At 55.6% G+C, this 27,628-nt stretch overlaps 9 protein-coding genes across 9 annotated transcripts; 4 read left to right on the top strand and 5 right to left on the bottom strand.

Moving 5' to 3' along the window:
• Positions 1 to 18: 18 nt before the first annotated feature.
• On the bottom strand, positions 19 to 5,313 carry BO97DRAFT_469444 (Serinc-domain-containing protein). Its single transcript, XM_025699843.1, has 7 exons — positions 5,136 to 5,313; positions 5,006 to 5,085; positions 4,345 to 4,933; positions 3,635 to 4,279; positions 3,085 to 3,181; positions 2,938 to 3,024; positions 19 to 2,855 (listed from the first exon to the last, which is right to left on the bottom strand). The coding sequence occupies exons 1-7, from the start codon at positions 5,184 to 5,186 to the stop codon at positions 49 to 51; spliced, it is 4,356 nt and encodes a 1,451-aa protein (XP_025552915.1). The 5' UTR covers positions 5,187 to 5,313; the 3' UTR covers positions 19 to 48.
• Positions 5,314 to 5,500: 187 nt separating this feature from the next.
• Positions 5,501 to 8,323, top strand: BO97DRAFT_387646 (putative MFS transporter). Its single transcript, XM_025693601.1, has 8 exons — positions 5,501 to 6,073; positions 6,138 to 6,209; positions 6,269 to 6,401; positions 6,466 to 6,570; positions 6,627 to 7,260; positions 7,313 to 7,328; positions 7,375 to 7,492; positions 7,553 to 8,323. Exons 1-8 carry the CDS (start codon positions 5,993 to 5,995, stop codon positions 8,038 to 8,040), a joined length of 1,647 nt encoding a protein of 548 aa, XP_025552914.1. The 5' UTR covers positions 5,501 to 5,992; the 3' UTR covers positions 8,041 to 8,323.
• A 270-nt stretch (positions 8,324 to 8,593) lies between these two features.
• Positions 8,594 to 10,819, bottom strand: BO97DRAFT_24964 (cytochrome P450). The gene is made up of 5 exons (XM_025690840.1): positions 10,002 to 10,819; positions 9,592 to 9,933; positions 9,420 to 9,530; positions 9,167 to 9,333; positions 8,594 to 9,084 (listed from the first exon to the last, which is right to left on the bottom strand). The coding sequence occupies exons 1-5, from the start codon at positions 10,770 to 10,772 to the stop codon at positions 8,913 to 8,915; spliced, it is 1,563 nt and encodes a 520-aa protein (XP_025552913.1). The 5' UTR covers positions 10,773 to 10,819; the 3' UTR covers positions 8,594 to 8,912.
• A 1,176-nt stretch (positions 10,820 to 11,995) lies between these two features.
• Positions 11,996 to 13,267, bottom strand: BO97DRAFT_24943 (putative GATA transcription factor (AreB)). The gene is made up of 2 exons (XM_025690839.1): positions 12,927 to 13,267; positions 11,996 to 12,837 (listed from the first exon to the last, which is right to left on the bottom strand). The coding sequence occupies exons 1-2, from the start codon at positions 13,155 to 13,157 to the stop codon at positions 12,121 to 12,123; spliced, it is 948 nt and encodes a 315-aa protein (XP_025552912.1). The 5' UTR covers positions 13,158 to 13,267; the 3' UTR covers positions 11,996 to 12,120.
• A 2,468-nt stretch (positions 13,268 to 15,735) lies between these two features.
• On the top strand, positions 15,736 to 23,178 carry BO97DRAFT_469440 (uncharacterized protein). The gene is made up of 7 exons (XM_025699842.1): positions 15,736 to 17,507; positions 17,570 to 18,417; positions 19,319 to 20,127; positions 20,193 to 22,696; positions 22,748 to 22,783; positions 22,826 to 22,898; positions 22,929 to 23,178. Exons 1-7 carry the CDS (start codon positions 16,017 to 16,019, stop codon positions 22,973 to 22,975), a joined length of 5,808 nt encoding a protein of 1,935 aa, XP_025552911.1. The 5' UTR covers positions 15,736 to 16,016; the 3' UTR covers positions 22,976 to 23,178.
• Positions 23,179 to 23,461: 283 nt separating this feature from the next.
• On the bottom strand, positions 23,462 to 24,308 carry BO97DRAFT_404564 (med21 domain-containing protein). The gene is made up of 2 exons (XM_025694987.1): positions 24,165 to 24,308; positions 23,462 to 24,104 (listed from the first exon to the last, which is right to left on the bottom strand). Exons 1-2 carry the CDS (start codon positions 24,204 to 24,206, stop codon positions 23,532 to 23,534), a joined length of 615 nt encoding a protein of 204 aa, XP_025552910.1. The 5' UTR covers positions 24,207 to 24,308; the 3' UTR covers positions 23,462 to 23,531.
• Positions 24,309 to 24,479: 171 nt separating this feature from the next.
• BO97DRAFT_341811 (uncharacterized protein) lies at positions 24,480 to 25,502 on the top strand (the record flags this gene model as incomplete). Its single annotated transcript, XM_025691649.1, has 2 exons — positions 24,480 to 25,055; positions 25,152 to 25,502. The coding sequence occupies 2 exons, from the start codon at positions 24,480 to 24,482 to the stop codon at positions 25,500 to 25,502; spliced, it is 927 nt and encodes a 308-aa protein (XP_025552909.1).
• Positions 25,503 to 25,535: 33 nt separating this feature from the next.
• On the bottom strand, positions 25,536 to 26,462 carry BO97DRAFT_366045 (Spc24-domain-containing protein). Its single transcript, XM_025692605.1, has 3 exons — positions 26,365 to 26,462; positions 25,907 to 26,304; positions 25,536 to 25,830 (listed from the first exon to the last, which is right to left on the bottom strand). Exons 1-3 carry the CDS (start codon positions 26,389 to 26,391, stop codon positions 25,653 to 25,655), a joined length of 603 nt encoding a protein of 200 aa, XP_025552908.1. The 5' UTR covers positions 26,392 to 26,462; the 3' UTR covers positions 25,536 to 25,652.
• A 163-nt stretch (positions 26,463 to 26,625) lies between these two features.
• On the top strand, positions 26,626 to 27,470 carry BO97DRAFT_366042 (mitochondrial fission 1 protein). Its single transcript, XM_025692604.1, has 4 exons — positions 26,626 to 26,792; positions 26,872 to 26,890; positions 26,946 to 27,039; positions 27,118 to 27,470. The coding sequence occupies exons 1-4, from the start codon at positions 26,774 to 26,776 to the stop codon at positions 27,445 to 27,447; spliced, it is 462 nt and encodes a 153-aa protein (XP_025552907.1). The 5' UTR covers positions 26,626 to 26,773; the 3' UTR covers positions 27,448 to 27,470.
• The last annotated feature ends 158 nt before the right edge of the window (positions 27,471 to 27,628 follow it).

Genomic DNA, 27,628 nt, shown 5'->3' with positions numbered 1-27,628 from the left:
TATTGTACTGTACATGTACCAGCAACGATATCCAGAGATTGTTTCCAGTTATTCTTCCTCTTCATCTTCGACTGCCCCGAAGAAGTCCCGCCAGATATCCAGACGATCCCGTCCATCGTCGGCCTCGTCCCCCCATTCGTCCCACTCGTCCCACTCCCCCAGACTCATCAAATGCCGCATGGTAGGCCGGCCATGAGGACAGTTCCACGGCTTGTCGATCGTGCCCATGTTACGCACCACCCTCTGCATCTGCTTCGTCGTAAGGTTCTTGCCGATCATAATACTGGACCGGCAAGCGCGCATGGCGAACATCTTGCGCACCTTGGTCGGACGCGGGATATACCTCGCCCCGTCCGCGCCCCCGCCCCCGCTGGTCGAGGGCATCTCCGACAGCAGCACGATCAGCTCCTCCAGATCGCGCTCGCCGAAGACCACCTCTTTGCTGAGCGGCAGGGACACCAGCTTACAGCGGCGGCCGATGGGCTCGTCCCCGCTGTCGTCCACCTCCACCACGAACCCGTTCTTCTCCAGCGCGGCCTGGTTCTCGATGACGATCTCCTCCTCCACGGCCGTCAGATCCAGCTGCTTGGGCCGCACCAGCCGCTGGTTCTGCACCACCGTCTCCGCCTGCAGCCGCTCGAAATTGTACTTCTCGTCCGACGCGTGCTGGTCGATGATGAACAGCTCGTCCTGGGCGCCGGACGCCGTGCCGCGGGATCGCGTCGCCAGGATGAATCCCAGGTTGAACTGGCCGATGATCCGCATGCCGGCAAAGTCATCCTTGCTGACCGTCAGGGACAGTCGTTCCTCGGCTGTCTCCTGCGAGGCCGCGACCTCAGCCTGGGCTCCTGAGGATGCGGCGTCTGCGCGACGGAAACAGTGCTGCAGTTGGCGGAATTGTGATTGAATCTTAGACAGCGAGCCGTCGACGGTGGCCACAAGTTGGACGGTGGAGTCGCGGTGGGCTGCGCCCTTGTTCATCTTATTGGCGCGCTGCTCGCTGTTGTGCGGTAACGCGGCCTTTTCCTCCGCTTGGCGGATCAGTCGTTGCACTTCGGCTTCTTCGTGTTGTTTCTTTTCCTCCTCGCTCATGTTTTCAGAGATGGTTTGCGGGGCAGTTTCCTCGGCGGCTGCTTCATCGACGTCGCCCGCTTCTGAGACACTTTCATGGTCAGAGTGTAGAGACGGCTGGGAGCTAGCCGCTTTCATTTCTTCTGCTTCATCACCCTCAATGTCCCCCTCGTCTGCTTCTTCTTCCATGTCCTCCGGTTCCTCTTCGAGCTCGTCGGAGCACCCATCATCTTCGATCTCTTCCTCTTGCTCACTCTCATCCTGCGCCAGTTGGGATCCCGGGGCGGCGAAGTCCCGCATATGCTTGCCGAATATACTCGGCCGGGACGGCGTGTGTATGCGCCTCTTCCTCGTAGACCCGCTGCTGGCGGTGGTGTCACTGAATCTCTTCTTCGGGACGCCGCTTCCGACCACGGACGTGACAGTCCGATCCCCGATTGTTATCGTAGCGATCTCGGCCGGCATGCGTCTAGGGCGCATCCGATCAAAGGCGTTTTGTATAATGTTCGGTGTTTCCTCCGAAGGCAGCGAGCCCTGCGTAGAAGCGATTGGCTGGCTCGACGGCGCATCAGCCTGTCTGTCTTGTGTGGGAACTGTTTCGTCCTGCGAATGGGGCTCCTGCCGAGTCTTTGGTGGCGTGCTGGTCTGCCGGACGAAGAGCTCGTTGTCTTCTTCTGCTTCGGGCGAGTCGGGCTGAGTCTGCGGTGCTTGTGGGATTGCTTCCTGGGGCTCGTCCACCGTATCGACACGGCTGTCGCCAGCCCCAAGACCGCTCAAGAAACTCTTCATGCGGTCCTGGGCACTGGCCTGTGGCTTCTCCTTTTCATCCTTCTCCCCCTCCCCCCCAACCCCAGCACCATCCCCACTCATCGACCGCCCCGACCCCATCCCCAGCAACCGGGACTGCCTGCCCAGAACCACCTGCGGCACTGACTGCTCAGCAGCCCCAAACAGCCCCGCAAGCGCAACCTTTAACTCCTCAATCAAGCTGCCCGCCTCATGCAACAGAATTGTCCTCTTATCCGGCGACACATTAACATCATACGCCGCGGTATCCAACTCCAGATTCGCAAACACAAACGGCGCCTGCGCCACATTATACGAGCGATAGACCTCATTAAACGCCCGAGCAATCTGCGGCAGCGCGCAGGGCCGCGCATTCACAAAGAACATCTGCCGATCGGGCGTCTGCCTCCCCTCGCCGACCACCGGCCTGGACACAAACCCACTCACCCTAATCCTCTCTTTACTGTGCCCGCCAAACTCCAACTCCAACCCCAACTCCATCAACGCCGTCAGCGTCTTCGCGCCATACACATTCGCCAAATTCGCCTTGGTGGTTGCATTCCCGTTCGTGCTGAAGACGACCACGTTGCGCTGCGCTGATACTTTCTGCTGTTTCTGGGTGGCGGTGGTGATATTGCGCACGCAGAACCGCACCCCCGTGCTGATGCACGCATATGCGTGTAGAAGGTTCAAGACCTTCGTGTACTCGCGCTTGATGTTCTTCTCCAGCTCGCGCCGTCGCACCGGTAGCGTGCGGAAGATCTGCTCCACTGTCGCCGTTGTGCCCTTCTGTCCCGCTACGATCTGTGTATTTTGCAAACGGCCTGAGGTTGCGAACTCCAGTCGTGTTGCTTTCGGGACTTGGTGGGCTTGGGCGGTTGTCACGCGGAAGGTTGAGACTGCGCAGAGCGATGAGAGCGCTTCGCCTCTGAAGCCGAAGGTTTGGAGCGTTGAGAGGTCGGTGAAGGTGGTTAGTTTTGAGGTATGGTGTTTTAGGGCTTGCGTTGAATCGCTCAATGTTAGTATTGATCTGTGTGGTGTTGTGCTTGGATAACCGGGCTGGGGGGAATGGATCCGTACCCAAACTCTCGTAGTTCTCGGGCGCGATCCCGCCGCCGTTATCTTGGACTTCGATGAGGTCCAGACCGTTGTTCTTGAAGCGGATTTCTATGCCCACCGGAAAAGTTAGGGACTGGCATTTGGTGGAGATGTAAAAGGCTTACCTACCGATCGATGTCGCTCCCGCATCGAGACTGTTTTCTACCAGCTCCTTCGCCACGGAGCACAGGTCCGTGATCACCTGGCCGGATTGGATTTGGTGGACCTGTCACCGTTAATCAGTTGTAAACACCGTATCAAGTGGGGGACGCACCGAGCGGGCCTCGATGGCCTTGATGGTCGCCATGTTCGTGCCATGGTGATGCATGCTCGGAGGTCGGCCAGTCAACGCGGTGTTGCGCGTCTGCCGCCCACTTTACGCGAGCCCGTCCCGATAACCTAATCAGCCGCCCCCGCTGTTTACACTAGGTATATACTACTTCCTACCGGTGGCACGCGACCAGCTACAGGCATCTTCAGATAGATATCAGAGTCATCAAACCAAGTCATTGCAGGATGGTGGCACAACTATATACAACAACCAACAAACGAACGATAATCGCTAATCATGCTCAACTCCAAAGGATACACGGCTATACTACCCCCCCTAATAGCCGTCGAAGCGGTCGGGGAGAACCACCGGCGCAATCAAGGTCCACAGGTAGATCGCGTAACACACCCACGCGCTGATGATCTTCACCCAACTGGCCCAGTAGGTCCGCCCCACGGGCGCAAAGTCATCCGCAGCCTCCGGGTCCAGGTTCTGGGTCAGCAAGGTCGCGACCCAGGTTGTCGCGAGGAAGAAAATGATGTGGAACAAGGAGTAATTATACTGGGTCGAGCCCTTCTCGTCGTCCTTGGTATCGTACTCGTCGCTCTCATCGTCGCTCTCGTCGAGGGCGCTGGCCGGCAGACTGCCGCTGGCAACCGCCGCACGGAGAACCTCGGCCCGCATCTCGCGGCGGCTAGTGGGCTGTTGGGTCACGAGACCGTGCTCGTTGTCATCTGACTGCAGCTGCGAGTAGCTGTGACCGCCCTTGGAGCCCAGCGCAATGCCCTGCGTGGCCGCGCGGGTGGTGGTGTATGCGATCGTGGCCATCGTGACAATAGCCCCCAAAACGATGCTCGCGGTGCGGGTGCCCTTGGCGCGAATCAACGGGTTGCAGTGCCGGTCATCCGGCTCCATGGACACAGCTGACATGGTCAGGTACGTACAGTAGACCGTCACCATCGCGGCCTGGGCCAAGCCGGCTCTCGAGTTGGACTCCTGCACGATGGGCTGCACGGATATGATCGAGATGATGAGGAAAATGACGAGGTTGATCTAATCACCCCAGTCACCCATGTAAGCAAGGAGAACGATCAAGACAGAGGATGCATGTCACTTACAGTAATGGCCGCCTGATTCATGGAGCACCCGCTGTGGGCGAAGAAGACATACATCAAGATCGTCATGACGAGGGACGCAAGGTACATGCCCACCGTGGAGCCGATGAGCAGACCCCGCCAAGTCCGAGAGTCATGGTCTTCGATCTTCTGCAGGCAGATCTCGGCCCAAGAGTGGGCCAGGTCCACGAGGAGGATCAATCCGAGCAGCAAGAAAAGCATGGCGCAGAAGAAGGCGATGTAGTGTCCATAGACGAAGAAGAACGACTCCGGGATGAAGAATGATGCAACCACGAGCGCGAGCCACAGGATGATCTTGGGGCCCCAGAACCCATTTTGAAGGACGGCACGGCCATCTTTGGAGGATCTCACTCCGAGTAATGCGAAGGCGAGGATCAGATGGAAGAGACCGAGTCCGAAGTTAATCCGATGAACCGCTACCCAACCATGGCAGTCCTTGCCATCACATCGAATTTCCATGTAGTCCAGGGTCATGTGCTGCAGTTTCCTGAGCGCCCAAGGAGTGAGCATGATCCACGATACGATTGAGTTGAAGAGAAGGATGAAAGCGTAAGCAATTCTCGTCGCCATGCTGTAAAAATGAGTGCCAGGTCAGCTATCAGTCCAAGCTTTCATCCATGGGCCATGCGCGGTCGAGTCTCACCTATTCTGGAACTTGCCGCATGCGCTACATACTGCTGAGCAGGTCGCAGCGCCGCAACAAGAGGTCGCAAGGGTGATGAGCTGTGTCGCGATAAGTCGGTGGACGGGCTGGGGCTCGAGGGAGTACATACCGTGCTGGCGCTCGGGATTGCCAACAATGGCAGAGAGAGAAGGGCGCCCATGATGTTACCCCTTCAATGCCTCCAGATCGTGTCGAGGTGTGACTTGATATGAATAGTGGTGGATAGTGGGCAGTAGCAGATACGCGACGAGAGGCGGAATAATGGGTGACTGCAGGTTATTCCAGCCAAGGCAGGCAGCAAGTGGAGATGAAGCAGCGCTCGTCGCCGCCGCCTTCGTCATGTGAGGCACACCGCCGGCACCGGAGGAACTTGCCTAGAGCAGACAGGCGTTGTCGGGGGCTTATCGGCGATAAGCGACTGGCCAGTTTGTAGTGACATTGCGGAGTATGGCCGAAATCGCCGCGGCGGCCATCTTCAAACCCACCCGATGACGAGTCCCTCTCCTCTCTCCTCTTAGGTGAAGAAGACACTTGGAGTCCTTTTCTTCCTGCTCCTGCTCCTCTTTCTATTCGCTCCTTGTGGTGTATCATCTCGTGCTCTCTTTTTTTTTTCCCTTTTCCTACTTTTCCTCTTTTCACTCCTTCCTCGACTCTCTTCGTTCTCATTCGGTTGCACCATTATCTACACTCGTTTGCCTTACAATTGGCGCTGTCATATACTTGTTGACCTATCTGAATACTAACCACCTAAAGGTACTAGTCCGTCCCCTTGCAGTCGGCCCTCCTGTCGATTATCGTGACGTGATAACGTTTCTCCCCTGCACCATCCATCCGTGGAACCCCCGAGTCGAGGCTACAAATAGACACTCGCTTTCTCGCGACTCCCTTCCCCGCCTTTTCTTGCATGTGAAGGCTGCTCGTTGCTGTTTCCTGGTGCAAATCGCACCCTAATCCCCCCCCCCCAATATGGCGCCCTCGTCTCATCAATCGAAACGATTCATCTCCGTGATAGCAGCCACTTTGGTTGCGCTCGCCTGTGGCACAAATGTATGTATCGACTCCCTTGATCAAATATCTGGTACCCGATCAGGCGGATTCTAATTAGACCTAGTATGCATACTCCGCATGGGCGCCTCAGTTCGCGCAACGGATGAAGATCTCAGCAACCGAAAGCAACTTCATTGTAAGCAAGCTGTCTGCGGCTCTCCAGCCGTTGTTGATCGTGAAATTGACCACCTCCAGGGTGCTGCAGGAAATCTGGGCATGTATGCGTCAGGCATCCCGTTAGGCCTGTTGACCGATGCTCGGGGCCCCCGTCTGACAACTTTCCTGGGAGCCATCGCCCTGGGCTTGGGCTATTATCCCATCTATCTGGGTAGGTGCTGGTGTCATCAGCTGGTGAAGAAGATCTCCCGCTAACTTGCAGCCGACGCGCACAGCTTATGAGGGGGGACCAGGCTCTCTCGGCACCTTTTTCTTGTCCTTCTTCAGCTTCTTGACAGGCCTCGGCAGTTGTTCCGCGTTTTCGGCCTCTATCAAAACTTGTGCGTCCACCTCGACTGAATGATGTTGACCTTTGCGCTAAGATCCCGGATTGCAGCCGCGTCGAACTTCCCCGAGCACCGGGGAACGGCAACTGCGTTTCCTTTGGCCGCCTTTGGCCTAAGCGCCTTTTTCTGGTCGACAATATCTACCGTTCTCTTCAAGGATGACACCGGTCGTTTCCTTCTTCTGTTGGCTTTGGGAACATGTATCCTGAACTTCATCTCCATTCCCTTCCTCCGAATACTTTCCCCCGCCGACCCGTACATGCCGCTCGGCCGAGACCGATCACCTGGGGTGGAATCACGTCGACTGCGCAACACGAGGTCCACCGAGCTGCCACCGGGCCATGAAGATTCTGATGAAGCAGGTACGCAAAGATATAACATCTCTGGACCCCACCCCCCGGTCCATTCCAGGTCGCAATCGAACGCGTCGAACCCTCCAGCCCCCAGCCACAACCCCGATGTTAACGAGACGTCTTCCCTGGTACCCAAAGACCCTTTCAGAACATCGCACGAATCCGTACCTGAGCATGAAGGGGAGGAGATTGAGGATGATGCCATGTCTGATGTTACCCCTGACTCACCTCATCCAGACGTTAGAGGCTTGGCGATGCTATCGAGGGTCGAGTTCTGGCAGCTCTTCCTCACAATGGCGCTCTTGTCTGGCATTGGCCTGATGACCATCAAGTTAGTAATTGGTGACTCCGTTGGCTGTGTTTGTTGACTAACCGTCTGCCAGTAACATCGGAAACAGCGTAAGATCTTATTTCCATGCGGTCCGGTAAATGCTAACCTACGCAGGCCAAGGCGCTTTGGAAATATTACGATGACAGCGCAAGTTCGAAGTTTATTCAGCAGCGACAGGTGATGCATGTTTCGATCTTGTCTTTCGGCAACTTCATCGGTCGTCTTTTGAGTGGTGAGTGCTGACTCCGGATCTTCGCCTTGGCTCAAACTCAAACCCTCATGTTACCTACAGGGATCGGCTCCGACCTGCTTGTCAAGAAACTGAACATGTCCCGATTTTGGTGCTTGTTCATATCGGCTCTGGTCTTCACAATCACCCAGCTCGCCGGGTCATCGATCTCCAATCCCCGCCAGCTGGCCATCGTCTCGGGGTTCACGGGGATCGCCTACGGCTTTCTCTTTGGCGTGTTCCCCTCCCTTGTCGCCCACAATTTTGGCATCAACGGCCTCTCGCAGAACTGGGGCGTCATGACTCTTGCCCCGGTTTTCAGCGGTAACGTGTTCAACCTTCTCTACGGCCACACGTACGACCGTCACTCTGTCGTTGGTCCAGACGGCGACCGGGAATGTCCTGATGGACTGGCCTGCTATCAGGCTGCCTACTACACTACCTTTGTCTCAGGTGTGGCCGGACTAGCCGTGTGCCTGTGGACTATTCTGCGCGAGAAACGCATCCACGGCGCAATGCGGAAGAAGCTCGAGCATGATCGACTTGCTTGAGTGATCAACCGTGTTGTACTACCCCTGCCGCCCCCGTCACATCCCAGGCACCCAAATTGACCGTAATAGCTTTTTGACAAAGCTATTTACACCGCTCGTTTCATCCACTGTCACAGCTGCCAATCCTTCACTTTTTGCGTATATAATACCCAGGAGTCAAGTATGTCTGTTCTTTTTCTATACGGTAAATTCAAGTTTATAGTATGATTGTCGAGGCAGGTCCAGGTTCGATGAACTTTTGAATAGGGTGTTCACCATAGAGTTGCCGTGCAGTATAGACTAGATTTTGCTTCGACGGTTTCCGATATAGATTCTGTAAGCAGCAACTGACCCTTCGGGCATTCGACATGTTAACTAAGTAGTATTGTCTTTGATTTGATTTCCCCCTACCCGGGCGTTCAAGAAACGCAGCACATAGGTCAGTAGTACAAGTAACTTACCAAGACAGCCATACTTGATTGTCTGGTAGCCCAAGGGCAATAACCTAGTATTAGTAGTTATCCCTTAACACTCCCGAGTCTCCCGCAATAAAACCTCAGACAAGCCTGGAGTTATTTGAGAGGACGCTAAAATCAAGGAAGTGGTGACAGTTAACTGCGCGCTCTTCAACGCCTACATATGTTTTAGACATTCAACTTGTTACGGTATCCCATTCCCACCACGAAAATCCCCTCTCTCCCTCACTGCTAAGAATCACCTACACAATTCCCTTTCAGACAAAGACCATCCACTGAATAGATACCCTCATATGATAGCGATGGGTAAACTCAGAAACATATCCCCATCTTCCATCACAAGCAAACCAGAAACCAACCCTACCTACCCACCTTATGGATATATTCACAGCCACCCATCCGCCTCCTCCAAAAGATTCAAAGAAACCGGCTCAAAACCCTCACCCGCACATTATTCAACCCCAACCCCGTCTGCCCAATAAAATTATCCTTCACCATCCGCACATTCTCCTCCGTCGTCTCGAAAAGCGCAAGGTCATACCGCCGGAAAAGCGTGCCGAGGACCAGGTACATGAGGGCCGAGTTTAGACTGAGGGTAGCGGGTCAGTCAATTCGCATCCCCGGGGTTCTGGTTCTGGTTCAGATGGGGGGAAGAGGGAAGGGGGACATACTTCTGCCCCAGACAACCTAGCGTGCCCTTCGACGCTGGTACGAGGTATCGCTGCTGGCGCTGAAGGGTCTCGGGGTCGAGGAGCCAGCGCTCCGGGAGGAAGCGCGTGGGGTCCGGGAAGATGGTGCTGTCGCGGAGGATGAAGTAGGTGGACATGCTTACTGGGGTCTTTATGTATATGTACAGTATGTATCAGGTTAGTGGTGGGGAGTGGGGGTGAGCGGGTGGGAAGAGCGTGAAGGGGAGGAGCGTACGCCGGCGGGGATGGACCATTGTTTGTACTGAAGGGTTTCGTGGGGTGCGATGCGTGGGAGACGGGTGGTTACGATTGAGGAGAGGCGGAGGCCTTCTTTTATTGTTGCGCTCTGGGTTTGAGTGCGATTGGGTTAGTGGTGGTTGTAGGATTTTTGGAGACGGAGTATTCACTAAGAATGGAAGTTGTTCTAGAGTCTCCAGCGGAGCTATTGAGCTCGCCTCTGGCATGCTGGCGAATAGCTCGGCTTTGAGCTTCTGGTGCGCGTCCGGGTTGTTGAGGATATGAAACATGGTGATCGCTAGGGCTTGGGACGGGGCGTCGGTGCCGGCCATCATTAGGAAGATGGCGTCATCTTCGAGACGCGACAGCTCTTTCTCGCTGCGTGGTACGGTCGGGTCTGCTAGGATGGTTGGGTAGATGGCTGTTGAGGCGCCAGGGAGGGAGCTGCCCCGGTTGGTCTTGGAGGAGGTTTGGTGGCGGTCGATCGCCTGGCGGACGAGGCCTTTGATGTCCTGGTTCATTCCAGGTGGTTACTCTTTCCTGCTTCTGGGTTGTGGTGGTGGTGGTGTGCGCTGCTTACCTGCTCCAAGCCCAGGATGTATCCATAGGGAGGACAGACCTTCGTCGCCAGCCACGGCAAAACGCGTGCGAAGAAGACCAAGAATGGGAATTGTCGGTTCATTCGACAGAACTCGAACATCCAGTTGATGCGCAATTTCCAGGTTGTCGATAGCTCCGGCTGCTCGAGGTAATGGAAGCCTTCCTGTTTCCCGAAGCAGTATTGCGAGAGGGTGTCCGCGGTGAAGCACTCGAACGCCGTGTGAAGCTCCAGGGACTTCGTGCTGCCCACCAGGGACGAGAAGTGTCGTCCCAAGAGCTCGATGTTAGCGTGTATCGCCGGCTCGATCTGTTGAATGGCGTTCTTCTTCAAGAATTGCCCCAAGACCCGTCTTCGGTCTCGGTGGAGCTCGTGCTCCTCGGTCGAGAAGAGTGACTTGGGGAACGCGATGAAGCTGAACCCGGCATCTTTGTTGCGGTGCGTGCCTGGGCCGGAGTACAGCGTGTCGTAATAGTCGGGGTCTCGGATGTGGAGCTCGTTGGGCTTGATTCGCACTATCGGGCCGTACTGGCCATGGAGACTGTTGATCTTCCAGGTGAAGATGCCGTCCTTAACAACTTGGTAGTATGCCTCGTACAAGCCTGTAGCTGCTGCCAGACGAGGCCCAGGGAAGCGAGCCAGCGGGCTCAGAGTCAGGCGGTAGACGACGAGCGTCACGACGTAGAGAAGCCCAAACAAAACCGGATATTGCAGGTAGTTAAGCAAAAGGGCCCTTGCGATGATCAAATCCATGTTGTCAATTTACAATCGATGTAGATGGTCCGAAAAGGAGGCAACGGGGGGTTTCTGCGAAAACATGCAAAGGGAAAAAGGGCTAGGGACCATATCTGATATATATCGTAATGGTCGGGCGCAACGCCCACGAATAGCCGTCGGTACATTTTGCTGGTACACAGACATTCCACCAGAAGCTGCTCGAGACGAGGTACTGTTTTGGCTTATGATCGAGGCTTTCATCTCGTCCTAGCTAGGTGAAGCACCTGCCGTAGGGATATTGACCTACAAGACTCAGTCAATACTGTGTGGTGTGAGGTATGACCGGCGCGGGCCTTTCTTGATTGGCAGAGATGCGATCCATATTCAGAATGTGTAACAGTGGAGGTGAAGGGAATTCGAATGATCAGAGAAACAGAAATAGCAGGAGATCTATTTGAATGGGTAGACTTACCAAGACACCTACAGATATAAGCAAGCACCTGATGACCACTCGCCCTCAGTGACTCAGATGTCGCTAAGTGTAAGGTGGATGATTTGAAAAACTCGTCTCGTGCTCGTCTGAAGCTTTCTCGTTCCCAGGGGTCGTATAGTCGGGCTAGTATTTGGGATCATTGATGGGTGCATCCACGGCGCATTCGTGGTCCACTCATTAGCCCTTGGAAATTGTTCAAAATGCCTTCTGGATATGGCAGTTAGACTTAGTGTGGAATGTGGTGAGATGGAGGTTTGATGGTCGGGTGGCCTATAGTATTGGTGTTGAGAAAGGAAGAATGATGCATGCGGAAACTTCGAGTTTGATAACCCTCGGCCGAGAAAAATAATCATATCCTGATCGCAGACGGGGGAACAGGTTATTGACTAAGACAGTATAAAAAATAGACCCTCAGGTCAAAAATGTTAAAAGCACATTGTGATTGCAGGGAATATAAGATAACAACAAGTTACAGCAATTGAGAAAGAGTCCCCCGGGCACTTTACAGGGTCAATTCGTTCTCCTTTTTTTGGTCGTGGCAGAAAATTCTCTCGCTTTTGTGTTTTGTGACTTGCCTGCAGATTCTGTACTGCGTGCCAACGTCGTGCTGATGAGTTCCAACCGATCTTTCCCCGTCCCATATCGGAATTAAGAATATAGCAGAGAGAAAATGGATGAAAGGGTGTGAGACAGAGAATGAAAATAAAACATCAATCCAAAGAGAAGGGTACAATTAGTTAATCCGATATACAACCAGCCAATGACAAGACTCGTAAAGGGTATCAAAAAGACCAAGGAAGATCAGATCAGAGATCTCAGCAACGCGCAGAGACACGTTGTGATTGACAGCACAGACGCTTCCGTCCAACATACTGAACCTTCCTCCAGGGATTAGACGCTCTTGGGCGATTTGGTCGGGGACTCGGCTGGTTGTTCAACCACGTCTGACAATCGCATTCTCTTGGCTAGAGGTTCACCCGGGCTGTCGCTGTTCGTGGAATTGATGGTGGCCTTGTCAACCAGCTGCCGCTCGAGATCGGCCACGCGCTGTTTGAGATCGTCCTCGCGTCGCTGGGCCTCTTCGAGAGACCGTCGCAGCCGGACTTCCGAGTCGCGAACGATCATTTCGGACCGGCGAGCAGTGGCATCGCTCCGCTCGAGTTCGGCAACGCGACCACGGAAGAGTTCGTTGATAAACTCCAACTCACTCACGCGCGTCTTCAGGGATGTGTTGGCCGCTAGAAGGCCCTCATAAGTCTGGGGAGACTCGGGATGACGTTCGCCAGCCGCGGAGGTCGCGGTAGGGGAGGGCTGCCGCAATTGGACTGAGGGCATCGAATTGGGCGGATTCATGCCATGATCCCCAATGGTCACACTGTCAAACATGTGTTGCGGGGCGATATTGGAATTGTGCAGCGATTGAGTGTGTGGTTGTTGCACTTGGGGAAGACCAGGCGTTTCCGTGCGCGGCACCGGCGAGTTGGATCGGTCGGAATGACCCGGTGACGTCTTCCGCGATGCGCGACGATTGCCATGCGCTCCCAGAGGAGGGGTCCCTGCTTCGGACCTGGAGGCAGAGAGGCCATTGGTATCGATCGCCCCGCCGGACTAAAGAATAGAGAAGACGAGGAAGGTTAGCGACCGTTATCTTGGAAGCAACGTCAAGGATAAGAAAAATTTTCGAGTCCAGTACTCACCTTACGCTTGGTGCCTTGCCCGGCGGTCTTGACGCGGTTGCGACTTTTGATCACATCAGTCTTTAGGCTTATCGGCCGAGGCCTCCCATGTAGTTTCAGGAAGAGACCACAGGCGTTGCAGAGCACGGAGCCCAGTTCGTCTCGGCGCCAGAGGGGGGTGGTGGAAGTGCCGCAATTCTGGCACACAGGCTGTGATTGAGAATGTTTCTGATCAGCCAATGTGGTCGCCATGGTCTTCAAGACAGCGAACGGGGCGGTAGAGAAAAGGAAGGGGATAAGGAAGATGAGGAGACGGCGCTGATAGTGGATGGAGGAGGAAGAGCGCTGGGTTGATAAGATCGGGAGAGATTTGATGGGCTGGAGCGATAAGGCACAGGTGGTGCGGCGCCAAGACCCCAGCGGCTGCTGATAACAGCAGATTGGGAGCGAAAAAGAAACGAGGGGATTCCGGGTCAAAGTGGAAAGAGGTCGGGAAAATTCCTCAGCAGTGCGAAGATAAGAACGTTCCCCGTCGCGATAAGCCCAACACTCCAATAGTAGTTACTTACAGGGTTATTGCCTTGCCCACCAGTGGTGGCCGCTGGGGATGATGTCGCGTAGGTCATATTGGCCATCCCGTGATTCGCATTGCTACTCGACGCTCTGAACACGTAAGATCCGTCAGCAAAAAATAAAAAAAAACAAGACCGTGCTTACAACGCGATGAAGCGCTCCCTTTCCCCCTCCTGTAGAGACTGTGACCAGAGACCCCACGAACCTGTTCAACACACCCGGTTTCATAGTTTCAAGGTCTCGAGATCTGCCTGGCGAAGGAAAGCTGCAAGGATACGTACCGCAGATTAGAGGTGGGCGCAGACGCGACCGATGCCAGCGCAGACAATCCAGGCAGTGAAGGACCGAGTGAGCTGGGGAAGGCGCTGCCGTTGCTGCTGCTACTACCGGGACTATGGGTGAATTTGTCTAACGAGCTAAGTTCCGGAAGAGCTCCTGAGTACTGCGACGATGCGGAAGAAGTCCCGGTCACAGCATCCGATGTGGATTGACGCGATTCCAGTTGACTGTCCCCCGAGGATGAGCTTTGATTGTAGGCCGGTTCGTGGGACTGAGAACTCGACGGCGACGGAGGTCGAAGGGCTGGGTCGATGGGCGACGCCCGGAAGAGGAGTGAAGCCACCGTGGAGGTTGTCGTCGAGGGTTGACTATAAATCCGGCCTCAATTGACCGAATTGCGAGCAAGTGTAGCCGTTTCGCGTCGAGGACGTAGAGGGTTGTATGGATGAGGGAGGATTCGCGCCGCTGTGGAAGAAGACCAGCCACGGGAAAAAAAAGGGAGGAATAATCTGGAATGTCTTCCTGTAATGTCCCGCCCGCCGAAATGAATTGTCCGATCCAAGATCTAAAAGATCCTTTCCCCGCGTGATCTAGGGTTTATCGCGATCGGATTGAACTGGCGACGTACAGAGCAAGTATATCGGATAAGGAGCGAAAGATCTCAGCGAGGCTGTCCGAGAGACACAACGATGAGACTCGACCCAAAGAACGACAACTGAAAAGAGTGACGAGAAAGAGAGGGTAGCGCAAGAGAGACCATCAATTAGGTTGATTGAGAGACCTCTGAGGTGATCATATGGAGGAGGAACGGAGCCGAATGGGAGAGGACGAGGTGGTGAAGGTGAGATTGAGGGAAGCGTGACGATGGGATTGGGGGTGGTCGGGAACGAGATTGATTGATTGCCTACTTATCGCGCCTGGGCCGGAGAGGCTATCGATTGTTGCAGACTGAGTGAGTGAGGAAATGCCCTTTTACGGCGGCTGGGCTGGGGCTGGACCCAATCTGGTTTTCTTTTTTTCTTAATCACTCTTTTTAGTACTTATTAACTTATGCTTTTCAGTCTCCTTCTTGATTTTGGCCATTAAATGATGCCGTCATGGGTTACTTAGTGTAACTACTGGTACAGTACTTTCAAACAATCGATTTCCCTGTCTCAGGTTTCGTGTCTTATCTCAAAATATCGATTAACTACTACCACCATGACCACTAATAAGCGTGGCCCGGAATGAGTCCTGGCAATGTTGTTGCCGTGCCCCTGCATGCCCCTTTGCAGTTTGGAAGTCCATCTGGTCCCCCGAAGCTTTCAACAAAGGTTTAGGTGTTTTGTACCCTAAATGGATCGCTACTTGGCTTCGGGGCTCGATGAAACCGGTTTCCCGCACAGCACGATAACCAAATGTGTGGTCAATTGAACTTACAGTACCTATGGCCCAGTAGGGCTTCAGATCAGTGGCGGGCACTTTATATCTACATGAACACGTGTGCTCTTTCTTCCTTTTCGACAGAATAGTTTGACTGGTGACTGGAAGTATCTATCCCACCACATCAATTGGCCTACATTGGGGCCCCGGCGGGGTTGGTCCTTTGATGCTCCTACTACTGCTGCTGCTGCTGTTCTGGACTCCGCAGCAATCCTCTTGTGTCTCCTCCCAATGCGTCATCTTCGATGCTCATCATTCAGGGGCTCTTCGAAGTTCATGAAGCTTAGGTGGAGCCCGGGCAATTGGCCTGGTCTATCAGTTTAAGTGTGTCGTGGCGGTGTTGTATCGTACTGTCAGATATGTGGCGGGCGCAAGACCCTGGCTGGCTTCAGACCCAATTGGGGATGGGGATGGTAGACCGGGGATGGTATTGGTACAGTATCTCCGTAAATTGAGCCAGACAAGCCACAGCCGTATTGCTTCTCCGGAACAGAAGACGACGACGAAGAAGAAGATGACAGCCATTCATTCCCAATCATTCCCTCACCCGCTTTCCATTACTTTACCTCCACCTCCCATTTCCACCACCCGCCAGTTTCATTTGCGTTTCTGTTGCTGTCCGTCCTCACTAATGCCTTGACTCTGTCCTCCGCTGCTCATCTTCTTATTAATTGATTGTTTCTTTCTCTTCGTTCATTTCATGCCTGGTTATTTATAATTCTTTCCCTTCCTGACTGACCTCTCACATGAATTGAATGGTGGTTGCCTTCCGGTCCTTGCACTCCTAAACCCACCCTCTCCCCTCCGCCCCCTCCCAGAACAGAGTCGCCTTCCACCATGCCAAAGAATCGACCCGCTACTTCGGGGTATGCCCGCTTGGCGCAGGAAGAAGAAGACCGAGCCCACGATCCGTACGACTATTCTGACGATGACGACCTACAACACGACTCCAACACCATTTCCCAATCCGCCCCTCGATATGCCCCCATTTCCGCTCGAACCGGCTTGGCCTCGCCTCCCGAACCGCGACGCAGACTTAGTGGACAATATCACCGCCGGGGACGGAGGAACTCAGGCGTCGACATCAAAGCCATCAATGCGCGCCTAGAGCGGTGGGCGGAAGAGATTGCCTCCAAGTTCAAGATCCATCGGGTCAAGGGGAAGACACTTGAGGAGGAGAAGCTAGAGATCTACCACTCAGTCTTCCAAGCGCCCGATGGCGTGCGACCGGTCACTGCCGAGGTTCTCGAATCAGACGAAGTCGAAGGCGCTGCGCGGAGAGCTCGAGAGGAGTTCGAAGAGGTTGTGGAGAGTGTCCGCATCGCCATTGAGATGGGCGTCCATCCCCGGATGATTTCCCAGGGCAGTTCCGGCAGTTACTTCGCTCGCAATAGCGAAGGCAAGGTCGTCGGAGTCTTCAAACCCAAGGATGAAGAACCATATGCCTCCCGCAACCCCAAGTGGACCAAATGGATTCACCGCAACTTGTTCCCATGCTTCTTTGGTCGCGCTTGTCTCATCCCCAACTTGTCCTATGTCTCCGAGGCCGCGGCATATGTCCTCGATTCCCGACTACAAACGAATCTCGTCCCTTACACCGATATCGTCTGGCTGTCCTCCAAGTCATTCTTTTACGACTTTTGGGATCGCAGAAAAGCTTGGATGGGCAAGAAGTCCCTCCCGCCCAAGGCCGGCAGTTTTCAGGTCTTTCTTAAGGGCTACAAGGATGCGAATCTTTTCTTGCGTGACCATCCCTGGCCTGATCAGACAAACACTGGCTTCCGAGCAGAGGACGCTCCCAAGCGGAAGAAGCGGCCTTGGAATGAAGCGTGTCGCCCTTCTGGGATGCATTCGGATGATGAAGATGAAGAAGAATACCACGATGGTCAAACGCGCACTCCATCGCCACGCGAGGAAAGCAGAGAGCGGCGTTTCTACTGGACGGAAACTTTGAAGCAGTCATTTAGGGAAGAGCTGGAGAAGCTCGTTATCCTGGACTATATCATGCGCAACACCGACCGAGGTTTAGATAACTGGATGATCAAGATCGATTGGAGAACCGAGGAAGTCTCTATCGTCGCCGACCCACCAAAGCCCAATGGAGTGCAACAGCAGCAGCAAGATGATGACGATGACATGCCTCCTGCGCGCCCAGTACCGGTCAATGCGGACGGGGCGACAACTGCGCCTCACCCCTACCGAAGACGTGAGACAATGCTCGCCGTGAGTCGCACGGGCACTCCCTTGAACACAACCGAGCCTCATGCAACCATCCAAATCGGTGCCATTGACAATAGTTTGTCGTGGCCATGGAAACATCCTGATGCAGTAAGTTCTATCTCGAACTGTGATACTTGGTGCCTTTCCGACTTGTGCTAATATTCCCTCAGTGGCGGAGCTTCCCTTTCGGCTGGCTGTTCCTTCCCGTATCCTTGATCGGTCAACCTTTTTCGCAGAAGACTCGTGATCATTTCCTACCTCTCTTGACCTCGACCGCCTGGTGGAGTGGCACGCAGATGGCCTTGCGGCGGGTATTTTCGCAGGATGACGACTTCAAGGAGAGCATGTTTGCGAGACAAATTGCTGTAATGAAAGGCCAGGCATGGAATGTGGTAGAGACCTTGAAGCACTCAGACCACGGCCCACTCGAACTGACGAGAAGAACGCGTGTCTGTGTCTGGGATGATCTTGTGGATGTGCCGGTTGCCATCCCCCTCCGTGGCCCCTCAACGGAGGCACAGAGACGAAAAGTGAAGAGCTACGAAACTTACGATAAACATAGCACTTATGACCCCGATAACGAGGAAATGGACATTGGTGCCTCCATGTCCCTGGGCTCAGGTCCCGAGGTCGATCTTCTCGGGCTCAGTTCCCCTCCGAACGAGCTGCCAAACCCCAACCGGTTCGAACTCTCCAGAGGCCGTGGCTCCGCATCCGGCCATGGCAGGGCGATGTCCGGAAGTCCAGTCACTATGGATGACAGATATGGCCGTGACAGTATTGACGAGCTGAGCCATGGCAGAAACCTGGAACGCAGCTGGGCGACGCTCCCTCCCCGGTCAGGTCCTCGACACCAGAAACACAGTTCAATCTCTAGTAACCGCGGCCAAGCCCATCTGCTCTGGAGCAGCGATGATCTCGAAGGTGATCTCGGATATGCCGCCGCGGAGGGCATGGAAGGCAATCAACGTAAAGTGATTGTCGAACGGCTCGAGGCCGTTAAGAGCAAGAATCCGGTGTTTACCTGGTGTTAAACCTGGATTTCCTGCACGTTCTCTCTACTACGCTTCCTATATTCTCATCATCTCCTTCCTCCTCTCCTCCTCTTCCTCTTCCTCTTCTTCATCACCCCATTTAGCGTGTATTATGATAATCTGGCATGAGGAGTTCCTTTTATGTTGATTCGCAGGGTATGGCTGTTGAAAAAATCTCATCGGGCGGGTTAGTGTCATAGACAATGGAAGTTGATCTTCACCGGGGGATACTGAGTGAGACTTAATCATATTTCAGACTTACACTCCGTATATAATCTTTTATTTTGAGTATATAGTTCCCAGAACAAGAAAATGAAGAATAGAGTTAATGTTTCTCTGCAATCATCTCGAGTCCTGCTGTTAACACATGCACACTAATTTCTATACATCACTCGTGACTCGCCCGCAATCTTATCTATCGCCGACTTCTTGGCATCGCCCACCATCGTCACCGTCGAGGATCCAACCCTCCGTCTCTCATCTCTCACTTCACTACCACCTTCGTCTCACTGCTCTCTCCTCTTACTTTTCGGTCTTCGTTACCAACGTCTTCACGCGATAAAAGCAATCTGATGTTGTCGCCTGCCCTTACTTGTCCCTCGTTTTGACGCCACCGGACTCCCACTCCCCGGGGTGTATGCTCAGCCTGACCACCATCACCAACCTAGCCTGCCCTCAACTTTGTACCAGAATCCCATCGCACAGCTACCCTGGATGATTTCAGTACTCCCTTATCGACTGTACCTTCTGCGATCTTGATACTTCCCCTCAAGGATCTACCTTACGCCCGCGCGCGTGTTCCGCTGGTTACCATTGAAGGAGACTCGATCTGACAGCCATGGACTCCTCCAACGCCGCCATGCTGCTGGACCCCCGGGCGTACAGAAAGCGATTGCATAACAAGAACGGTAACTCTCTCCCGGAAGAACCCGCATCATCATCATCCTCCTCCTCCTCTCCTCACCCAGACCCCTCACCCGAGGTGGAGCCCCCGCACGACGACGAAGGACCGCAGTCCTCGATCCTCCCCTCGAGTTTGCACTGCCCTTGCCCTCCCCCTCCTCTCTCCCCTAATACCAATGGATCAGACCCGGAAGACTCATCTCCCCCAGGATTGTCAGCGAACCCCCCGGACCCTTCCTCCACGCCCGCCTCCCCGCGCAGTCCCGCTTCTTCCATCGCGCCGGCGGGGACCGCCTCCGCAGCACATCGACTCCTCAACAGCCCGCGTCGACGGCATCAGAGGGCGGGCACCTCGACCGCGACCTCGAACTCGGCATCGAACATGACGTCACGATCTGGTACGCAGACTCCTTCCCTATCGGGGAATGCGTTGAGCGCTTCGTCGCAGGTATACCAGGCGGCGCCTACGATCGATGTGGAGTTCGCGAGCGCGAGTTCGGACGTCGACGATGATCGGATGAACATGAAGCGCGGCTCGGAGCATCTTGACGACGGGGCCGTTGACGCGCGTCATGGGAGTCTCATTGAGAATATGTACGGGGTCGAGAGACGTGTCAGCCAGCCGGTCAAGAGGGTGAAGGTAGACAAAGATCAAGAAGGGAAGCCTGGGCAGAATAATACGAACTTTGCCGGTGGTGGAGACACTGGACTGGGGGGTTGGATGAAGGAAGGGCGCGACCAGGCGGACTCGTCCTCGTCCACTGCGAACGTCGTGGACTTGACTACTACAGGTATGGGCGAGAGTTGACTGCGACCGTGCTGCATTACAGGCTAACTAACCCAACCTCCGCGGCAGATGTGTCAGCTGCAGCAACCGACGATGATGAAATCCAGGTCACCGGGTCCAATAATCTCAGTCAACAGAGGGTTTGCTATGGGAAGATCGACGGGGCTACTGTCCATGCGCAGTTGGTCCCTAAGCCCTCGTCGCACTCCATCTTCGCGGACTCGACGCACGACTGGCCGTCCATGAAACTGGGGGTGCATCGGCCATCGCGCCAGAACGCCCGCATCGAAGTCTCAGATCCGAATGGGAAGATTTTCGGCGTGATTGATGCCAGGGTAGCGGCGGTTGTGGCACCGCTCCTCGACTCGTCCGCTCTGAAGGTGGATCTCACGGCGCGGCTGGATTTCAGGCGTAGGAAAGAGAACGAATGGCCATGGACGCCGTGCTCGGAGATCTACCGAGCGTCTATCAATCTTTACGGCCTCCGAAAAGATGCTGTGCTGGTCGGCAAGCACCTCGGTCAGCATAACGTCTGGCTTGCGTCGCCGATCTCGGTGGAACAGGGTGTGCCCACGCTCAATCCTCACGCCGAGATGCGACGGGCTCAGGCTGCGTTCCTGCCGTCCGTGGCCGCCCGGGGTCGTGTGGGCGTCAACTATGAAGTGCGCACTGCCGAGGAGGTCAATGATGCTGTGATGAAGATGTTCGACCAACTCCAGAGTAATGATAACCTGCCTGAAATGGAGCCCCCTTCTGTGCTGCTGACCCCGCTGCTTCGCCATCAGAAACAGGCGCTCTGGTTCATGACTGAGAAGGAAAAGCCGCGCAAGTTTGGTCCCAACGAGGCGGACAACAATTCTCTATGGCGGAGGGATTACCGGTCCGGCGGAAAGAGGAGGTACCGTGAGATAATCAGTGGCACAGTCCTTGAAGAAGAGCCTCCGCAAAGCCTGGGTGGACTATTGGCGGACATGATGGGTCTCGGAAAGACGTTGAGCATTCTCTCGCTGGTCGTGACCTCGTTGGACGAATCCCGCGAATGGATCAAGCAGGCCCCCGACCCGGCGCTGGTCAAAAGCTTTCCGGGCATTCGCAATACCAGGACTACGCTTCTGGTGGCGCCCCTCAGCGCGGTCAACAACTGGGTGGCGCAGATCAAGGAGCATCTCAAAGAGGATGCGATTTCATACTACGTGTTCCATGGCTCGTCCCGGACTAACGATGTGGAAGAGTTGTCTAAGTACGACCTAGTCATCACGACCTACAGCATTGTCCTCAGCGAACTATCAGGGAGAGGAGCGAAACGCGGAGTGAGCCCGTTGACCAAGATGAACATGTTCCGCATTGTTCTGGACGAGGCCCACACCATCCGCGAGCAGAGCGCGGCCCAGACCCAGGCGATCTTCAAGCTGAACTCGCAGCGTCGCTGGTCCGTCACCGGAACTCCGATCCAAAACCGTCTCGAGGATCTGCTCTCCGTCACGAAATTCCTGGGTCTCTATCCGTACGACGACCGCGCCCGTTTCGGCATGCACATCCTGAGTCGTTTCAAGACGGGCGATGCTACGGTCCTAGCCAGTCTGCGAGTACTTGTTGATTCGTTCACGCTGCGGCGAGTCAAGGATAAGATCGACCTTCCCCCGCGGCAAGATATGATCATCATGTTGAACTTCTCCGAGAAGGAGCGGCAGCTGCACGAGTTCTTCCGCAAGGAGTCGAACGTGATGATGCGGGTGATCGCGGGCGAGGAGAAGTCGAAGATGAAGGGCCGCATGTACCACCACATCCTGAAAGCGATGATGATCCTGCGTCAAATCAGCGCGCACGGCAAAGAGCTTCTGGACCCGGACGACCGCCAGCGGATCAAGGGGATGAGCGTGCACGACGCGATCGATCTAGAAGAAGGGGCGGGCGATAGCAGCGGCGCCACCGACAAGAAGGCATACGAGATGTTCACGCTCATGCAGGAATCCTCAGCGGACACGTGTGCCACGTGCGGGAAACGCCTCGAGGAGCCCAGCGCGGACAACGGCGCGGTCGACCGCCAGGCGGCCGTGGCCATTGTGCTCCCTTGCTTCGACGTGCTCTGCCCGGACTGCTTCGCGGGGTGGACCCCTGCATTCGAGCAAGCGCAGACGAGCCGCATCCCAAACATCCGGTGCCAGGTGTGCGACGGCTGGATCCCGGCGGCGTACTCGCTCATCACCGTGGGCGGGCTACACGACTACCTGGTGGAGCAAGCGCACGCCAAGCAGAGTCGCAAGCACGCGAAGACGCTGGGCGAGTACGAGGGCCCGCACACCAAGACCAACGCGCTGATCTCGCAGCTGCTGGCCACGGCGGAGGAGAGTCAGAGCCAGACCCAGGGCCAGGCGCGCCCCTACAAGAGCGTGGTTTTCTCGGCCTGGACGTCGCACCTGGACCTGATTGAGATCGCGCTGCGCGACAACGGGCTGACCGGCTTCACGCGCCTGGACGGCACCATGACGCTGTCGGCGCGGCACAAAGCCCTTGAGGAGTTTCAGCACAACGACGCCATCACCGTGCTGCTGGCTACCATCGGCGCCGGCGGCGTGGGCCTGAACCTCACCGCCGCGTCCAAGGTCTACATCATGGAGCCGCAGTACAACCCGGCGGCCGTGGCGCAGGCCGTCGACCGCGTGCACCGCATCGGCCAAACCCGCCCCGTCACCACCGTGCAGTTCATCATGACCGGCAGCATCGAGGAGAAGATCTTCGAGCTGGCTAAGAAAAAGCAGCAGCTGGCCGACCTGAGTATGAACCGCGGCAAGCTCGATAAGAAAGAGGTGCAGGAGCAGCGCATGCGTGAATACCGGAGTTTATTCAAGTGATTTATTTCTTCTTTTTTGTGTCTGTTCTATACCCGGGGTTTGTTCATTATTGGCTGGCTTTGCAAAGAGGGAAGGACATCTATCTAATCTGGCGTTTTTCTATTCCGTGGTTATTTCGTTATGGGTTATGCAATAAGGTGGGTCGGATCTAAACGGCATCCATATACAGAGACACACAAGAGAAAGCTACACAGCGAGGGACGGGCTGGACCATATGGGCGGTTTCGAGCATATAGAAGGTCTGGATGCACATGATCTCTAACACAGCATTAGATTAGGCAAAAACACCAACTAATACTAGTTTCATCATGCTTCTCTTTCCACACACACACACACTCATACACAGACTGGAGTAAAACGTCCCGGGGGAGGACCCCCGGACCCCCCTTTCTTTCAACTTCCTGGTTCAATGCTATCTCTATTCCAGAGGTATAAGCATCCCGGGGGAGAACCCCCGAACCCCCCTTTCTTTCAGCTCCCTGGCCCCACCTCATTTTAATACCAGAGATAAAGACATCCGGGGGATAACCCCGGACCCCCCTCCTTTCACCTTGCCCTATTCTCGATTACCATAGATCCCAACCTGCATAACAGAAAGCACACGATCCAACCGCCCCCTAAGAGCCCTCAACTCGCGCATCCGCGCCTCCCTCACCCCCTCAGCATCCCTCAACTCCCCCTCCAACTCGCGTATCCGCGCCTCCTGCTGCGCCTCACTGGCCCCAATCCCCGGCAGCACGGAAATCAAATACTCGATCTGCTGCTCCTTGATCACCAGATCCCGCGCCAGCTCGCGCTGCCGCGCCGCAAACGTCCGCGGCGAGTCCGGCGCCGGCGGCTGGCTCGGGTCCGCCCCCTGCCCTGGCCCTTGCCCTTGCGCGGTATTGCCCGCTTCGCCTGCTGTTGTCGGGGCCGCGGAGATGAGCGCCGGCGACTGGTTTTGGTTCTGCTGGAGGTTCTGTTGTTGTGCGGCGAGCGGTGCCGAGGCTGGGACTGGCGGCGCGGTCGAGTTCTTGGGGATCTTCGCGAGGGCGGGCGCGGCGGTGGCGTTGTTGGGGGGTAAGGTTGCCGGGCTGTTGTCGTGGTAGGTTGTAAGGTAGCCTAGTGTTGCGTAGAATTGGGTTGCGAGCTTTGGCGGCGTTAGTTCGAGATTCATGGATTCGGGGGGGGGGAAGGGAGGAGGATGTACTTGGTCTAGGCAGGTTTGGAGTTGGGTTAGGATGTCGGCCATTTTGATTATTTCTTGGATTGTAAGGTGAGAGGATGAGGTTAATCTGTGAGATTTAAAGGGATGGCGGTAAGTAAAAAGGAGAGTAGAGGTGGAGTGTAGAAGGTGAAGGTGAAGGTGAAGGTGAAGGAAGCGGAGAGATCAGATGCAAATCGCGATAAGGAAAGGATAAGAACCTCCGTGCTCGGCGTTTGCTCCGCCCTCCGCCCTCCGCTCTCTCTTCACTTTTCCGCTCCCCAGAAACAAGAAAAAAAGAAACATGAAACAACCACCACAATGACATCGACCCTCTCCTTCTTCTCGCGGCGGGTCCATCAGCTCCCGATGGTCCCAATCCCACACAGCAACAAACACTACAACCTCCCCAGCTTCCTCGAATACGCGCGCCGCCACAACCTGCCCCCAACCTCAACGACATATCTCGGCAACCTATACGAATACACAGCGCAAGCACAGCTCCGCAACGGAGCCGCGCTCCTGCTGCACCGCACCGGCGGCCGTGATGACAAAGGCATGGACCTGCTGGGCACCTGGCACCTACCGGGCCACGAGCTGCCAATCCACGTCGCGATGCAGTGCAAGGCGCACCGGCGCCGGCTGGGGCCGCAGCACATTCGCGAGCTGGAGGGCACGATCTCACGCCGCATGCCGCAGCACTGGCGCTCCGACGGTCGGCCGCGCGTCGGCGTGCTCGTCGGCCGCGCAGAGGCCACCCCGGGCGTGCGCTCCGCCCTCCGCGACAGCCCCGTGCCCCTCGTCTACTTCATGATGGACCTGCGCGGCTCCCTGCGCCAGGCACTCTGGAACGAGGCCGTCGAAGGCCTCGGCCTTACCCCGCTCGGTGTCGAGGTCGTGCACGGCCGCGACCCGTTGCTGGAGGAGTTTCGCGGGGACAGCTTGTCGCCGTTTCTACCGGAGGATACGAATACCGCGCTGCTTGATTCGAAGATACACGCCACAACCGCTGATGAGGAAGGCCCCCCGCCTATTCGTTTGACCTGGGATGGACATGACTTGTACGGCATGGACTACATCGAGGCCCATATGGCTCGCCAGGAGGAGAAGTGGTGGCGTCTCTGGAATCTCCACCCCAACGACCAGGAGACCCGCTACGAGGCCCTCGCCGTCATCCAGAGTCGGTTCCCCGATGAGAAACCCCTTCTCTGGGCTAAGGGCGGGACCCCTAGTCTTATGTGCGAGAAGGACCGGCTGGGTTTGCTGCGCGAGTTGGCGCTGATGGGGTATAGTGAGGGCCCGCTAGGGGAGGGAGAGTCGGCGGCAGTCACAGACGCTACGTGAAGGGTACATATAACAGTAACATAAGATCATTGGGGGGGTATATTAATCATGTAAGATACAGCAAGGAACGCCCACAGCCCGCAACCATAGACACGAGTGGACCACCCACAAAAATAACGCCATAACGAAAGAAACAAGAAACCAAGCATTTCAACCCTGCATCGTCGACCAGAAGTAGTTCGAGTAGAAGAACCGGGAGAACTTGGGGTCGATGTTGACCACATGCACGTCGCCCTTGCGACTATTCCGGATAATCGCTTTATTGAAGTTGCCGGTTTCGTCCGCTTCAATATCGACGCCGAGAGATCGGTAGATCTTCAACCGCAGCCTAGTTCAGGTGAATCACCGATTAGCAACTCTGCCCCTCCAGCAGTTACACCGCAGAGAAAGGAGGATCAACTCACAGCGTAGCATCGTCCATCTCCCGCTCCCGACGCGTCGGCTCATCGCCCTCCACGCCCTGCGCCTCCAGCTCCGCGAGCCGCTCCTTCAGCATTTCCAGCTCGGTCTCCAATCGCTCGCTCTCAATCTCAAGCTCCGTGGCTGCCTTCGCGACCCGGAACTTCTTCGTGTCCAGCTCGACCATCTCGGCCGCGTGGCGCCCGGCGTCGTGCGCCGCCATCGCCTCTTCGTGCTGGTTGTTTAGGGCTGAGAGGTGGCGCGATAGCTTGCGGAGCGCGGACTCGGCCTCGCGCATGCGCAGCTCGCGCGACTGCTGCAGCGTTGCGAGGGAGTCATTGATGCGTGTGACGGCTTGTCTGTCTGGGTGGATGTTGAAGTTGCCGATCGTGTGGTGGATGAGCTGTACGAGGGGAGGAATCAGTTTCTGTTACTTTGGAAAACAGCGATGGGAAGAGCATACGGTAGCGGGGCTCTCGTCGAGCAACATTTTGCTGAGATGTATCTGTATTGACTGTGTATCTGTGACTGTGTTTGAGTGTGATTCTAACCTTGATGACGATACCGAAGTTGATATCAAGTCAATGTTGACGAACGGACCAGCGAATTGTTGGTGGAGCAACCGCCACGCCCGAATGCGGCCTAGCGGCGGGCGTGGGAAGGCGGCACCGCCACAGACCTGACGACACTGCCCGCTGCCGCCGCCTGCCCGTCACGGGAGGACCTTCATTTCGAGATAGTAGCCTGCTGCTTGCTTGCTCGCTCGCATCTTTCAAGCCTGCTTGCGCATTCCACTCTTTCCTCATCTCGTGCTTCGCTATCATATTTATCCGCTTGACCGTACACACAACGCAACAAAGAAAGAAACAAACATGGGTTCCAACCTACCATGTAAGTTCGTCCTCTACCACACCATCAAAACAAACTTCCCCGCAGGACAGTGCAATCTAACCACCAACTCTCCTCACAGATGCTGCGGACGCAGAGAGGTACAGCCTCGCCCCGAACCACTCATCACTGCTAAACTAACTCCTGAGACACTAGCCCGCTCAAACCCGCCGAACTACAGGTCCTGCGCGCGCAGTACGAGAAAGAAGGCGACTACGTCGGCATCCAGACTAAATTCAACTTCGCCTGGGTATGTTGCCCCCGCCATCCACCTCCCCCAGTCCCAAACAGCCAACCCAGCTAACACAGACACCAAAAAAATGAACAGGGCCTAATCAAATCCTCCTCCCGCACCGACCAACAAGAAGGCGTGCGCCTCCTATCGGAAATCTTCCGGGCCGCGCCCGAGCGCCGCCGGGAATGCCTGTATTACCTGGCGCTGGGCAACTACAAGCTCGGCAACTACGGCGAGGCGCGCCGGTACAACGACCTGCTGCTCGAGAAGGAGCCGGCCAACCTGCAGGCGGCCAGTCTGGGGACCCTGATTGAGGAGAAGGTCTCCAAGGAGGGGTTGCTGGGGATTGCGATTGTGGGTGGGTTGGCGTTGGCTGCTGGTGTGGTTGGGGGGATTGTCTTGCGGGGGTCGAAGAGGCGGTAGGGGGGTTTTTTTGGATTTTGGACCTGTGAAGGGGAGGGGAGGGGAGGGGATCTGTCTTTGGGGTATCAGAGTGGTGAAGGTGGTTGGGAGAGTGTATATATGTTCTTGCGGTCTGGGTTGTATGACTGTGATGGATGCTGTCGCTGTCGCGGTTGTTGATAATGATGTTTGCGGGTTTGCG

Source organism: Aspergillus homomorphus, assembly GCF_003184865.1.
Source record: "Aspergillus homomorphus CBS 101889 unplaced genomic scaffold BO97scaffold_11, whole genome shotgun sequence".
NCBI classification, from domain to species: Eukaryota; Fungi; Ascomycota; class Eurotiomycetes; order Eurotiales; family Aspergillaceae; genus Aspergillus; species Aspergillus homomorphus.
Note: the sequence above shows the minus strand (reverse complement) of the source record. Positions and strands in the feature narration are given on the sequence as shown.

Bases quoted from the DNA above. Each gene is read 5' to 3' on its own strand.
- BO97DRAFT_366045 (XM_025692605.1), bottom strand. From the start codon at position 26,391: ATGTTGCTCGACGAGAGCCCCGCTACC. The intron at 26,305-26,364 runs GTATGCTCTTCC...CCCCTCGTACAG, and splicing joins TCGACGAGAGCCCCGCTACC to CTCATCCACCACACGATCGG. The intron at 25,831-25,906 runs GTGAGTTGATCC...CACCTGAACTAG, and splicing joins GAGATGGACGATGCTACGCT to GCTGCGGTTGAAGATCTACC.
- BO97DRAFT_24943 (XM_025690839.1), bottom strand. From the start codon at position 13,157: ATGGCGACCACATTGGCTGATCAGAAACATTCTCAATCACAGCCTGTG. The intron at 12,838-12,926 runs GTGAGTACTGGA...TCTATTCTTTAG, and splicing joins GGCAAGGCACCAAGCGTAAG to TCCGGCGGGGCGATCGATAC.
- BO97DRAFT_469440 (XM_025699842.1), top strand. From the start codon at position 16,017: ATGCCAAAGAATCGACCCGCTACTTCGGGGTATGCCCGCTTGGCGCAG. The intron at 22,697-22,747 runs GTGGGCCTGAAC...ATGGAGCCGCAG, and splicing joins CTACCATCGGCGCCGGCGGC to TACAACCCGGCGGCCGTGGC. The intron at 22,899-22,928 runs GTATGAACCGCG...TCGATAAGAAAG, and splicing joins GCAGCAGCTGGCCGACCTGA to AGGTGCAGGAGCAGCGCATG.
- BO97DRAFT_24964 (XM_025690840.1), bottom strand. From the start codon at position 10,772: ATGGATTTGATCATCGCAAGGGCCCTTTTGCTTAACTACCTGCAATAT. The intron at 9,934-10,001 runs GTAAGCAGCGCA...GGAATGAACCAG, and splicing joins ACATCCTGGGCTTGGAGCAG to GACATCAAAGGCCTCGTCCG. The intron at 9,334-9,419 runs GTACGCTCCTCC...ATATACATAAAG, and splicing joins AATGGTCCATCCCCGCCGGC to ACCCCAGTAAGCATGTCCAC.
- BO97DRAFT_404564 (XM_025694987.1), bottom strand. From the start codon at position 24,206: ATGGCCGACATCCTAACCCAACTCCAAACCTGCCTAGACCAA. The intron at 24,105-24,164 runs GTACATCCTCCT...ACGCCGCCAAAG, and splicing joins TCCAAACCTGCCTAGACCAA to CTCGCAACCCAATTCTACGC.
- BO97DRAFT_366042 (XM_025692604.1), top strand. The intron at 27,040-27,117 runs GTATGTTGCCCC...AAAAATGAACAG, and splicing joins CTAAATTCAACTTCGCCTGG to GGCCTAATCAAATCCTCCTC.
- BO97DRAFT_387646 (XM_025693601.1), top strand. From the start codon at position 5,993: ATGGCGCCCTCGTCTCATCAATCGAAACGATTCATCTCCGTGATAGCA. The intron at 6,402-6,465 runs GTAGGTGCTGGT...CGACGCGCACAG, and splicing joins CTATTATCCCATCTATCTGG to CTTATGAGGGGGGACCAGGC. The intron at 7,493-7,552 runs GTGAGTGCTGAC...TGTTACCTACAG, and splicing joins CATCGGTCGTCTTTTGAGTG to GGATCGGCTCCGACCTGCTT.
- BO97DRAFT_469444 (XM_025699843.1), bottom strand. From the start codon at position 5,186: ATGGGCGCCCTTCTCTCTCTGCCATTGTTGGCAATCCCGAGCGCCAGC. The intron at 4,280-4,344 runs GTAAGTGACATG...TGGGGTGATTAG, and splicing joins TGAATCAGGCGGCCATTACT to ATCAACCTCGTCATTTTCCT. The intron at 2,856-2,937 runs GTACGGATCCAT...ATTCAACGCAAG, and splicing joins CGAGAACTACGAGAGTTTGG to CCCTAAAACACCATACCTCA.